We start from the raw sequence: 14,323 nt of genomic DNA on the forward strand, positions 1-14,323 counted from the left end.
ATGTAGCACCAGCCTTCACACACCTACTTAAACAAGAAAAAAATTATATGACAAAGGCAGCTATATTAATCTAATGTTTCCTGAAGAATGCCAAGACCACAGACAACTTTCTGAACCGTGTCAGAACAACATTACAGATACACAGCACACAGTGTGTTATTAGACATATTTGCATGCATATGGCAGTATATTTACTGATTCTTTTTGATTCGAAACGCATAAAGCCCAGTAGGTCACATGCTGGGTTACCAGAGTACAGATGTCTTCCAGTTTTGTGAAGAGTTCTTCTGGTTTCTTACTTAACTTTTTTCAGAAGTAAACTTCAGATCAATTATGTTACCACGTAAAAGTTTTGTTTGTCAGGCTACAGTTAAAAAAATATTAAAATAGCTATTACCAAACTTTTTTTGAAGCAATCAAAAATTTAAAAATTGGCTATTTCAGCCATAACTAAAAAAAAAAAAAAATCCACAACCCATTCGTTTTTAGAAGCTTGTAGAAGATTATGGTCCAAAATCTTAATTGCTCTTGCTGTTTTATTACAGGAAATATAAAAGTGACATGTGCAAAGGTATTTTGATTACAAATTACTTACAGAGATTGCACAATAAGTCAGACCTCTAAGGGCCTTCTGCAATTTCACTCTCAGACTAAAAACATCTGAACTTTCTTTTCAGATACTTCAAAATATTCCCTCTGGCAGGCTCTGCACTGCAGTGCTCTGCATGAGTGTGAACAGTTGGATGGCACATTCTGAAAGACAGTCACATAGCGGGGACACCCAAGCCAGTATGTCTACAAAATGCAGTGACACGCAGATGTCCTGAATGCCTTATGAAATCACATCGTCCTGGGACCCATCAGCTTCAGCACAACACCACACATCCCCTGAGTTTCACTGCTTCTGGAGATTGCTTGATGGCTAGTTCACAGCTTTCTGAGCTAGCGGCATTGCAGGATGTAAACATCTCCTAAACACATCACTCAGACCTACGATGGGTACATATGAACTCTACTCTTCTTTATGAGCGCTTTAGTTTCCATGCAGACTTGCAAAAAGCAGCTGGGTTAAAGAGCTGAATGTATGGCTCTCATTTAACAGCCCACAATGGACAGACAGAGCAAGGGAGTTTGTCCTTAAAGAAAAAAAAAAGACCTACCAAATTAGTAAAGTATAGAGTCGGGTCCTAATTGTCATCTTAAGTGGTTCTAGCTTTCAGCTGCTGTGGTTCTCAAGCCTGTGAGCATGGGTTTACCTCAAAAAAAAAAAGACTAGAAAGCGCAGCCTTGGCTGCATTCAAAACAACCACCACATATTGTAGGTAGAAAAGTAAGGTTTTTACTGCAGTTTCCTGCCATAAGCCCAGAGCCAACACTCCAACAAAGCCGTTGTGTGCTGCGCTCTGTCTGAGCTAAAACATCTCTCCGGCAGAATCATGAGGTTTATTTCCAAAAGCGCAGCCAAATTCTTGAAACCTCCAATGAAGGGGTGGGTTGTCACATCGTAGCATAGAAGATTTTTTTCTGCAGTGCTGCTATTATTCATTTTCACATCATATATATCGAGGTCAGAACACATTTTTTACATAGAGCTGAACTTTTGGGTTGAGTCTCTTCATTAGGCCGTTTCTACAAGGCTACGAATCTTAGGAACAGAACAGCCTTTATCAAGCCTTAACCTCACAGATACTGGCTGTCATAGCCTTGCATTTAAAAGCAGATGAGAGAGGAGCAAAAATCTCTTTAAATCCCAGCTCTGCCTGTAGAGGCAAACCCCAAATGCTCTTGTAAAAATGGTTTTGGACATCGTTCGTCAGAGAACGCCTCCGCAAAGGACGGCATGTAAAGGCCAGCTGGAGCAGGGGGAGGCACAACTGCCTGGCCTCCGTTAAAGTGAGGACTCCAACAGGAAACTGTTCCCCTCTTTCTTTTCTCTTTTTTTTTTTTTTTTTTTTTTTTTAAATCAGGAAGGAAGCTTCATCTTCAGAAACAAGCATTCCCTGTGTAATCTCCCTGCTTGCCTGTCTCTAGGAGCGGGTCCAATTACTGAAATAAGCAACATGCACTTTTAAGAAAAGTTAATCATGTATTTACACTGTAACTCAAACTAGTAAATATTTCCCATTTATAATTTTGATTTGCGTAACAGGGCACAATGGCAGCTATTAAGTAAATAAAATAATTTTCTCAAGATCTGTAATTATGGTTTTAGGATTATAAAAACAAACTAAAAAAACCCAGAAATTAAGCAACTGCCAGCAAATTCCACGCTTTTTACTTCTACTGAAGATACAACGGCCTGACAAGGACAGAAACTGCAGCTGTTATACTGTCTTTAAGCAAACATAGCTCTGCCCAAGTTTTGTAATATGTACAGTGCATAAAACAAGGCCACAATATGCAACCCTGAGATTATTACTTTACTGTAACAACCTGAGTTAGGATGGAGGTCTGCAGGTCGACCCATATTAAGTCTAACCTGCTTTGATTGCATAGTTTTGAGCCAAAACATAAACGTAATTCTACCAGACCCAGAAAATGTGAGATACACATTTTCATTGTTCTCATATGGTTGATGATTTATTATTTTGTATTAAAAATACATGCCTATCTGACATTAAAAAAGAAAAGAGTTAATGAAAGTCAAAGTTGTGCCATACACAAACAGAAACAGTTACCTCCCTGCAGCCAAAGCACTGGGGAAAAAAATGCATTTTACAGTACCGCTACGTATTTTCTGTCACGCTGAACAACCTTCACTCAGGTTGTTTAGAACTGTGCTTAAAAACAGTTCTTCCTTCTTTAGAAGCAAAGCGTAAGTTTTAGATTAGAGAAGAATGACAACACAGATACAAAGGTTCTAAATCTAAATTAAGTTTTTCTAGGTGTAGGGCTTTTTTCCTGAATGACAGCATTCATGATAAAAACCAGAACACAGTAGTCCACAGCCAAAATTTAACCCATCTCCATCATTTACTATTGTTCCTTGCAAATGCAGTCACCAAAAGCACATTTGCAAGTGGTATTTCAGAGATGAGGATTTGTTGTATTTTACTTTCAAAATTAGTTTTACGGAAGATGAAAAGTGTTTTAACGAAGTGTTACATTTGACTGTGTTATTCAACACCATTAGAAAATGCAGTCCCATACACAAACTCAGCAGTGAGCAACAGGTCACGCATGACAACTTTAATCTTCATTCACCAGTCCTTACCCTATTTTTAAGAAGAAAGCTACTTTGGCAGACTGCATTTCTCAAAATCAGCATGTTATCAATGAGTAGCACTACCATTAATTATATAGTATTCTTCATTTGGAAGACATCCTAGATAACATTTACTCCATGCTGTTGCCTTATTTGAAAGTTTCCTGGGCTCCTAGTCTTAAGAAATTAATCACATGGGCATTGGAAACATATATTTATATTTAATTATAGGCAGTCTTTGTATCACTGTATTGAGAAGCTGGTGCTGGAAAAACCTGGCCTCTATTCAGCGCATAAAGTAGAAGCTCTGTTTACTCCTAAAGTGTCTAGAAAAATAAGCAAACAAGATACTTAGGTAACAACACTGTTCAAGAGCATGAAAACTGCCAGTAAGTCAAGCCCTCTCACAATATAATAAGCAGTAAAATAAAAAAAATAACATTACAATTTGACTGTGGACACCAATTGTCTAAATATCTGTCTTTATTGGTTAGTTAGTTAATTGTTAGTTAGTTGTTAATAACTTTACAGCTATGCCTCGCCTCTGCTAGCAGTGCAAAAATTTACAAAGCATTAAAAAAGAAAAAGAAGAAAGTTAATGGCTGAGAATTACAGCTTTTGTAAATCCCCCATCTCCTTTATAAAAGAGGTTTGGAGGCAGACAGTCAGAATCTGTGGGTTATTCATCACTCACATTAAGCTACCTCCACTTGGCATATACATTCTTGTCCTAGTAATTTCTCTTTTACCCAGCCACTCCCCACACATACAGCTGGCTCCTTCCAGTTTTTATGTAGTGCTTTAAAAAGCTGAAGTGAGAGCTCTTAACAACAGGTAAAGCTGAAGAGTGTCCAGCTGCCTCTGCCCGAGGATCACCAAAACCAACCCAGTGGGGAAAGCAGAAGCCGTTCCTTCTGTTGCGTTGCTCTCAGCCAGTGAATTATAAAGGGCAACATCTGCCTTCCCTGCCAACCAGAAAAATAAAACAAACCCAGCACATACTGAAGACAGAAAGGTTACGTTTCTCCTATCGCAGTGCTATAAATGTTTCTCCAAGTTGAAATATGTGTTTGTAATACTCCTTGTCTTCACCTGTCACCATACAGTATCCATGCAATGTGTTGCCAGCACCCAAAGGCATCAAAGACTTCCTGGTCTGATACTGATGCCTTTTCTAAAAGAAATGCAACTTTCACACTAAAAAGAAATGTGAGATAAGAGGCCTACTTAACAGTGACTGTTAATCCAAGGAAGGATGATCATCCTAAAAGACCCTATAGTGCATCTGCCAACTGAACTACCACAGAGTCGGCAGCAGGTCCACCTGAGACAGCTGGAATGGTTCCTGACTCCAGCTTAGCTGGCACTGATGTACCAAGCTGAAAACAATAGGGACTGAGGAGTGTAAATACATCTTATTCAAGAAATTGTCTTTGCAGGCTGTAACCTCTGGCAGAGGCTGTAGCATACTCCTGGAGCTAGTAACTCCAACCAAATGCTCTGCTGAATAAAAAAAAAAAAGACAATCCTATTTCTTACAACACATCTTGTTATAGAGACACGCTGAGGAACATCGTTTAGAACAACTAGGAATCTCAATTTAAATTAATTTGCCATCGCTGCTAACGAACAGGCATGTGAATTAAAGTAGTACAAGACTATAAAAATCGAATGCCTCTTTACAACATTACGACAGAAGATGATGTGTAAAGGGACTTCAGACTCAATTATATGTATAGAAATGAACAGCAGGTTCAGGAGAGACCATTCTGATCATTTTCCATGACCTACCACAACACACAGGCCACAGAACAGCTAAGCATGCTTACTTTCTAGAGGCACATCAGTTCTTTCTTATTAAACCATGGGCTCAGAGCTGTGGAACCACTAATTTGTGAGAAACTTCTCCCTCCAGAGAAGCCCTCCAGAAGCCTGGAAACAGCCCTCGGGCTGATGTAAGCATTAAGTACATGGGGAGTCTCTGTCCTTAGGTGGCTTGCTCAAGCCCATTAATTTTTTGTGGTGTGCGTCCCCCATTTATATAAGCAATGTTTGCATGAAAGGGGAAAGCAGGTCAGCCTAGTCAGCTTGCTACCATCTGCTTTTATTCAGAGTTACTCAAGATCAGTGCCAGTGGGATCAGTGCCCATTAAGGGGTTTTATTGTGTGTGTTTATTTTTTGCTCTTTACAATGAAGGCAACGGCAATTACTGTAAGTTTGTAAAAGTGCATACAAATCATAATACACAATACAAAGCTGCTTCAGTCAGATCCTAGCGTGTTTACGAATCCTACACAGGCTGTGAGAAAGACTGCTTTGGCACAACAATTTGGATAGACTGGTGAGGAGCGTGTTAGTGTCCAGGAGATCTGGACTGTATTTAATACTTGCTATCAAGACCATATCCTGCTTGCAATGCACGGCGACTCCAGCTGATTCACTACCCCATGAGAACCTTACACAAAAGAAAAAGCATCACATTCGAGCTTGTCCCCCAGACGGGCAGACAATAGGTGGATTTATACAACTGGAAACTGGAACTGATGAAAGATGAAAGGTAGACTGCCAAAGTGGAAATAGCAATTTAGGGCTCTCAGCTTGTACATTCCAACTCTTAAGAGTGGATATGCAGCAGCAAGAGGCACTCTCCTCTTAATGAGAATTCTGCTTAGAATATGCCTGGCCACTAGAGACACAAGCTACAAAAAATCCCACAACCCCCAAACCAACCACACACCACACCCCCCACCCCCAAACCTGCAAAAAAGGAAAAAATGGAAAAATATGGAGAAATATGGAGGGTAGGAAGGCTCTACAGAGGGATCTGGACAGGCTGGATCAATGGGCTGAGGCCAATGGTATGAGGTTCAACAAGGCGAAGTGCCAGGTCCCTCACTTCGGTCACAACAACCCCATGTAACGCTACAGGCTTGGGGAAACGGAGCTGGAGAGCTGCCTGGTGGAAAAGGACCTGGGGGTGTTGGTCAACAGCCGGGTGAATATGAGCCGGCAGTGTGCCCAGGTGGCCAAGAAGGCCAATAGCATCCTGGCTTGTATCAGAAACAGTGTGGCCAGCAGCACTAGGGAAGTGATTGTCCCCCTGTACTCGGCACTGGTGAGGCCGCACCTCGGATAATGTGTTCAGTTTTGGGCCCCTCACTACAAGAAAGACATTGAGGTGCTGGAGCACATCCAAATAAGAGCAGTGAAGCTGGCAAAGGGTCTGGAGCACAAGCCTTATGAGGAGCGGCTGAGGGAGCTGGGGTTGTTTTGTCTGGAGAAAAGGAGGCTGAGGGCAGACCTTATCGCTCTCTACAACTACCTGAAAGGAGGTTGTAGCGAGGTGGGGGTCGGTCTCTTTTGCCAGGGAACAAGTGATGGGACAAGAGGAAATGGCCTCAAGTAGCCCCAGGGGAGGTTTAGATTGCATATTAGGAAAACTTTCTTCACTGAAAGGCTTATCAAGCATTGGAACAGGCTGCCCAGGGAAGCGGTTGAGGCACAATCCCTGGAGGTCTTTTAAAGATACGTAGATGTGGCGCTTAGGGACATGGTTTAGTGGTGGAGTTGGCAGTGTTAGGTTCGCGGTTGGACTCGATGATCTTAAGGGTCTTTTCCAACCGGAATGATTCTGTGATTCTATGAAATCTGCATTGCAGGGTTGCGCAGTGGTGCCGCATGCAGCTTAGCAGAACTGCCTGGCAGTCTGGACTGCTTTGGTTCCAGCAGGTAGTCACAAGTGTTTGAAAAGCAAATGCAATTATGAATCAAAATTTTTAAAAGAATTTGTAATAAACTTGGAAGTAAAATCCTTTACATTATTAAGATATACTTAAGAACAGAAGGTCCTCAGAAGCCTCTGGTGTCTGTGTGATGCGATACGGACAGTTCAGCAGGCACCCATACTGGGTACCACATGATATTTTGAGGCAAAAAGGACATACAAACTCCAGAAAGTACATTAGATGCTTTATGCAGCAGTACCACAGGTTTTCAGCTTACCAGTATGAAAAAGGGACTGGGCCCTCATTATTTGCACATTACAACACCCATGAATGAGTGAAATACCAAGCTTAATTTTGTCATTGCCCTGAGCTTCAGTTTATGATATATAAAATGCACTTTGAGGGATGCCACAGGTCACTGGATTAGATCACCTGCAATCCCGTAAAATCTAGGCTTGAAGAGGGAATCAGATGACATTTCTGGATATTTACCTTGAGCCCCAGTAAATCTGAAAAAAGACAAGTAAAAATCCAAGTATTTGACAGTCTCCATAGGAAGCAGTCCTTTAAGTAGTGATCATATCAGTTTGAATAAGTTTTTTTTTCCCTTTCCACAGAAAAAAACCCAACTGGTGCTGGAATTTCAGTGAGAATCCCTGCTGCTGTGTACAGACCAGAGGAAGGACTTGGTCCAGGAATACACCCTGAACCTCAGCAAAATAAGTGTACTTTAAACGCAAAGATCTGATCAACAGGGAGAAAGGAGCAACTGTAACTGCTTTCACCTGCTTAAGTAATGGGGCTATAGATGCCAGCCTCACCTCCTGAACTTAAAACTTCTGAGCAGAAACACTCCTTAAGCCCACACTGGAAGGTTTCCTGCTTTATTCTTTTGACTGTATCAAAAGTGCAAAATACCTTCCCTCCAAAGATACCCACATCCAGCACGGAGCAGAAGTCGATTCTCATGAGGACTGTACAAGGGAAACTTGAAGATATACAAAGCTGTGCACATTTCATGATGGGTGTAAAGCATCATCTGTATAGGCACCAAGGGAAGACTAAACAGGGAAGTTTTCTGCCTTTGCACATACCTCCCACAGCAAAAGCCTCAGCACAAGGTCAAAGAAATGTCTTGACAATACTGCAGCAGTGGGAGAGCACTATATCCCTCTGTGCCATTTAAGGAGGCATGCAGTAAGAGGAGAACTATCTCTCAACCTCTTAGAAGTTGAAGAAAATTGCCAAGTGAATAAAAACCTAATGCACATAGATCTGTAAGAAAAGGGCCAGGTGATACGTGGTGTGGAACTGGACTCCAGAGGAGAATGACTTCTACCCGAGCATGCCAGTCAGTAGGAAATCCTCAGAATGCAAGGCCATATGAGCTGGCTTGGTACAGTTTTCTTTAAGTATAAACTCGTTTTTTTTTATTTTTTCATTTCTCCATCTGATTACTTGGATTTCAATTACTTTAGATGCCTCAAAAAATCAAATTACATTCTAGGAGACTGAAAAACATACCAGGGAGAGTTGTGCTTCACCTGCTAGAAGTTCCTGTTGTTCACGCCTTTGCACAAATAAGTGACAGGAAGAAATGACAGGTCTAGGAGATCGGAGGATCATTTCCCAGAAAGAGATCTTTCAGGAATGGATGCAAGGATGCGCACAGTCACATGAAACCCACAGCAGTTCCTGGTGCTTGGTTTCCCAGGACCCTAACTTGAAGCAGCAGAACACACCCACAGCAGAAGGACATCATTGTCTACAATAACAATTCTACACGAGACTTTGCCTTAAGCTATGAAAAAAATCAAACTTCCATTTTAACATTTTATCTGAAAAATAACTGAAGTAACTCAGTGGCAAAAGAAGCAACCATAGATATAAATGGCACTTCTTAACAGATAAATAATATTTACAAAAGCCAAGAAATTCAAAACTCCTGTTCCAAATGTACTGTACAGCTAAATATTGACTTACAGTAATTCAAACTAGAAACTCTCAAATGTGGCTACTGAGGATTTAATGCGGGGATAATATGCAAAATGCATTATTACTCAGATGCATGTTTTCTAATGCATGGGCTATCAAGTAACCGCTATGGTCACATGTGCAGAAAAAGCAAACAAAAACTCTTTGAGAACTGGTGTTCTAAACCACTTGGAGCACCTAAAAGCTAATGACTACTTATAGAAAAGACAGAGTTTCTGTGGGAAACGCAGCTTTGCATTTCCTGACTTGCCCGAATGTAAAATATATTAAGTGAATTATGTCAATGAGCCATCTGATAGCACAGGGAGGTAACTGTATAGGAAAACCAGAGTCAAAATAGACCAGAAATAAGAGTTCTGAAGAAGCACTGAAAAACTTACATGAACCTCTAACAGGACATTTGCTTGAAAAATGCCATAATTATAGCTAATTGATTTCACAACTTCAATTTCCAAGATCTCTCAGAAATTAGTCAAAATCAAGGAGCAATGTAGGCTATGCAAACTATTCCTACCTCTCAGGTTGTGGTGGTACTGTCTACAGTGTGAAAGAATAGCTACGTTTTGCTTCACTAGCTGCTATTTTCAGGGTGGTATGTATGGACAGTCTTTAGCAAAAGCCTTTAGTGAAATTCAGTCCAAAAAAAGAAACAGCAAGATATTAAGGAGAAAGTAAACTTTCAGTAGAATATTTGTTAAGAGTTTGACCAAAACAGTTCCAGTTCCAAGAAAAAAAAATAAAGACCTTTAGCCTTATCCTAATCTTCTTCCTTCCTTGAAGCATCTGTTAGAGATTTGCGTCATGCCACAATAGTTTTAAGAAAAAATAACCCAAAACCTAACCCAAAGCAATGTTTGGCTGAAGAAGAGAGGCAAAGAAGTATTTAGTTATATCCATATTTTCAATATTACAGTTTTCAATACAGCATAATGTCAATGTGAACACAGAACTAGCGCATTTTCAATACCAAACAGGGACTCTGGAAGCTTTATTTTTTATACAGATTGTTTTAAGGGCTTCTTGCCCTCTTATTCATTTATTGCACAGATCATCTCCTCCCACAAGCAATTGTGCAATATCTCTGTGGCAACAAAGCCAATTGCTTAGTGTCCCAATATTACTTTCCCATGTACTTATGGCTGCCTGAATATAATTCACTAGCTGGAAATAAAAAGGAATTACTATCATGAAGTTGTGCTCTCTAGGTCACGTTTTGAGAGTCTGTGCTGTAGAAAAATAATTAAGTGAAGATACATCTACCTCTTGGTTCTGAGCTGCTCATATTAAAGTTTAAAAACGCTCTGCAGTCAAGCATTGCCACCTGTTCTTTCATTTTAATTTAAAAATTCTGAATCATGTTAATGTAAGCCTGAAAAATGCTTGTATTCTGGAAATATGTGCATTCACCAACCACAACAATTATTATCATATTAAATTTATGAAGATGTATGAAAGAATGGTACAAAGATTAAAGGGTATTATAAAGCCAAAAATATATATGCATGTATATTATATACTACAAATATATGTTTTCAAACCACTGTCTCCACTATGTCTAGAGAAGGCACACATTTCAATTAATAATACATTCAGGCTTTATTTTCAGTTGTAACTTTCAGGAGACATTACCCTTTCAGGCATGATACTGTAACAGTCCTACTGAACTTCAACTTTCATTAGAAGACATCAATCAACTGACTTTCAGTAAAAACACATGTTCACTGTAGACCACAAAAATTTTTTAAACAACAAAAGAAAGCTCTATCATATATATATTTATGACCATAGACAAAAGATGAATCAAATCTTGTCATGCATTTATCAATTAAATAAAAAAGGCTTTTTTTACATCCAACTCAAAGTCCAAAACCATTTCCCTTTTCTCCCAACATCTTGAATTCACACTTCATTTCAGGGCTCCAGATTTTCTAAGCTCTAATACCAATACAACCCTTTACCCTTTAAACTCTGAAAAAATACCTAAATGGTCCTGCCTCTGAAATGCTTCTCCATTTTCAGGCAAGTACTCATTGTCCCTTGCTATCTCAGTAAAGGCAACCATTTGACATGAAGTTTTTATAAACAGGGTGCTTTGAACTTACAGTAACAGATGTGCTTAGTTTTAAAATGTTGTATTTACTTAAACCCATGTATACTTATCATGTTGCAAGTTTTCATTTTTCTTTCAAATGATTCTTATTAATTTTTACCCTCAACTTTTTGACTGATTAAGTTGCTGTGGTGAAGCTTATAGAGACAAGACCTTCTGGTTAAAACTGACAGACAGTTGTTTCCATTTGCAAATCCTCTAGATTTTTATTGGCTCATTAAATATGTATACTTTGAATGAGATTTAAATTATCCTGGTATATTAATAATCTTTTTTTTTTTGTTCCTCTCAAAGAAAATTGACTACTGCCATCTCGTGGTCAAATATTTCCATTTGACACACAGACATCGTTGGACTGTGCCCAAATACCTTGGATTACAGCATAGGTAAATTATTATTATTTTTTTAAAGATAAATATTCCAGAAAACGAGATTTGATAAAAAACATTTTACTCCATTTCCAGCCCTCTCTAACACCCTGCTCAATGATACAGGCTGGAAGTACTGTCTTGTTAACACTTTGAGACAAAGTTGAGGTGTAAAAGCATGAAGTACAGTGTTAGGAAGAGTATCCCCCTTTTCCTCCTTCTCTCTGATGCTTAATAGCAAGTGTTGGGAAGAAGAAAAGGAAGATTCCTATAACCACTATTAAGAAAAACTGCTTTTAAAGTTGGGAATGGGTTGATCCTGCAAGGCAGACCTGCCACATAATTTCCTTTGTGGCGATTTAGAGGTCATACTCAACTCACCGGAAATTCAGCTTCCTTAAGCAATTTGGATTTTCTGAACACCAGAGGAAAAATACAGTTCTTCCTGTTAGAAAAAGTCATTGCACTATTTTCCACCAATGTTAAATAAGAGTTAAACCCTATTTTTTAACAAATTAAGTCTTCATTTACCCACTTTTAGAAACACATGTTGAGAAATGTCCCTACAACAAAACATATACATGCACTACAGTGTGCCACTTCAGTTCTGTAAGCTTCTCCACTAATTGTCCATAGAAGCTAAGTTTTACATTATTCATAACTTTCTTCATATGTAAACCACGGTTTTGAAATTAGGTTCCAAGTCCCACGACCAATAACATTGGCCTAGGGCTTTTCTTACCACTTATAAATATTTGAAGCAAAATAATTCTATCAGAATTATAATTCAATTAGATGTTTTAAAAAAATTAAATGGAAGAAGTTCAAAGAATTATTTTAAAAACGGCTTGAAGGAAGAATTTGTCTATACTAGGGTGGAGCAGTTATAATTGCATATTTTGTAGACATGCAGGTTTTTAGATTCCTGTTCTTAGCACATAAGATTAAAACTGCTACATATCTCACTCTACCACCTCCATGAACTTATCTGCTAAAAGAATTCAATATGGCAGTAATATGCACAGTTTATGTTATTCCAACAGTGACTTGAACTACAATAAACAAAAAATATTCTCTCCCTCATGCAACATCCTTAACACTTTTAACAAACACTGTTAAGTAATCCCCAAAAATAGCATGGTTATGCATAGATAATACATAGTGTCCTTCACAAAAGAAAATCACTATCTGTTACACACTAGCTTGAAGCCCATCTCAAACCAGGCCATTTTAACACTGAAAATCTCTATTTTTTTCACATTTGCATGATCTTAACTTTGTATTATCTTTCAGTTCTCCTCTAGTACCCCTGCATTTTCTCATGTGTATGAACCACTGCCATCTATCACAACATTATGAATATTTTGTTTGCTGAACAGCATTCTATAAAGCAATTAATATTCAGCTGACTATATAATATGCACATTGTAACGCTCTTGGAAAATAAAAATTTAAATAAGCATTTAATTGCAAGGATTCTGATGTCTTACATACACATAAATTTCCAATCCTTTCAGTGCACCCCAACAATATCATAACTATGCACACAGATTTATACACACTATATATAAATGTTTGGAAATTTGGGGAATTTTGTAGTAATGAAAACCAAATTTTAAAAAAATCAGAACTTTATTATACATCGGTAAACAACAACATTTAAAAGTGATGTGCTTAACTGAAAGAACTATGTTTGCTTATTGACATTGATTTACCTTCTTTTTGCATCTCTTCAGACTTCCTTCTCACATGAATAACTCGGGGTCTCACAGTCTCAACTTGTGCAGCTCCTTGGCTTTCCTCCTATATATCATACATTAAAATCATATTACAAATCTGACTTTTGATGTAAAAGCACAGTAAAATTATGTGGAGCTTCAAGAAACATCCAAAGAGGTTTTTAAAGATTCATGAAAGGATATGCACTTGTTCTCCTTCCTTTCGACTTCAAAAGAATTCAGATCTGAAGTGGCCTATTGCAATGCTATTTCCTCTAGATGAACATCCTGGGAGCAGTAGGTATGGCAAAGTGCCATTTAGACCTGAAGACACAGGAGACCCTCAATTTCTACTCAAAGCATGTGCCGGAAAGAACATAAGATTTCTCTGGTTTTCTTCAATACCCAGGACTTCTCCCTAGGTATTATCCTCCTGACTAAAAAGAGGAAATTGAAAGGGAAAAGAAAAATAAAAGTTTCAGCACACAGGTTGGAAAACTCATGACAAGTATAAAATTTATTTCCTTGTCCATGCTTTTAAAAGCATTTTCCGCTCTTCCTGAAATGCTCTTCAGGACCTAAGTCTGCAACAATGCCTATAGGAAAACAGCTTCTTAGAAGCAACAAATGCTCTGCATATTAAAAAGGGAGACATCATCTTTGTCAAGTACGCTTGTTATCTTATGTGTTAACTGGAACAGGAATTGTGGCCCAAGGACATTCCACTACATGTAGACAGGAAACATGAGAAGCGCAAAACAGAGTCACGGAGTCCTAGAAGACTTAAGGGTTTTCTAAGACAGACAAATTTGATTTCATCAGTTATTCCGTTGATTCCATAAATGACTATAAGTTTTTTAATGAAGATTCTTAAAGAAGGAGGAACACGAGAAAGTTCATAAATGTTTGCATATCACAGAGCATTTGGAGCCTATGGACAGAATTGTTGTATGACTTCTAGGAAAATTATATGCCCTGAGAAGCAACGGCACAGTTATTCTCTTGAAGACCTGATGACAAAGTACCAGTGGTATTTTGCTCCCCAAAAGCTGAAAAGGAAGAAAAGGAAAGTATGCTTCAGTTCTGTAAGAGAAACCCTCCACTACTGGGGAGGCCACAAGTGAAACAAACAGACAAAAATACAGATGAAAAGAAGAAAATTTTTACATCTGGCAAACAGACAAATAAGCATGGTGCCAAC

The 14,323-nt window shown here is 38.7% G+C and overlaps 1 protein-coding gene across 6 annotated transcripts in view; it reads right to left on the minus strand.

Moving 5' to 3' along the window:
• KIAA0586 (KIAA0586 ortholog) overlaps window positions 1–14,323 on the minus strand; it is a 77,834-nt gene that overhangs the window by 12,073 nt on the left and 51,438 nt on the right. For 4 of the 6 annotated variants that reach the window (XM_072866149.1, XM_072866151.1, XM_072866146.1 and 1 more), the window contains one exon: window positions 13,120–13,207. In XM_072866149.1, the coding sequence (XP_072722250.1) occupies window positions 13,120–13,207 (88 nt within the window). Of the gene's footprint in view, window positions 1–11,785; window positions 11,850–13,119; window positions 13,208–14,323 lie in introns of all 6 variants that reach the window. The other 2 variants (XM_072866147.1, XM_072866150.1) reach the window with 1 other exon arrangement.

This window comes from Ciconia boyciana, chromosome 6 (genome assembly GCF_034638445.1).
Source record: "Ciconia boyciana chromosome 6, ASM3463844v1, whole genome shotgun sequence".
Lineage (NCBI taxonomy): Eukaryota > Metazoa > Chordata > Aves > Ciconiiformes > Ciconiidae > Ciconia > Ciconia boyciana.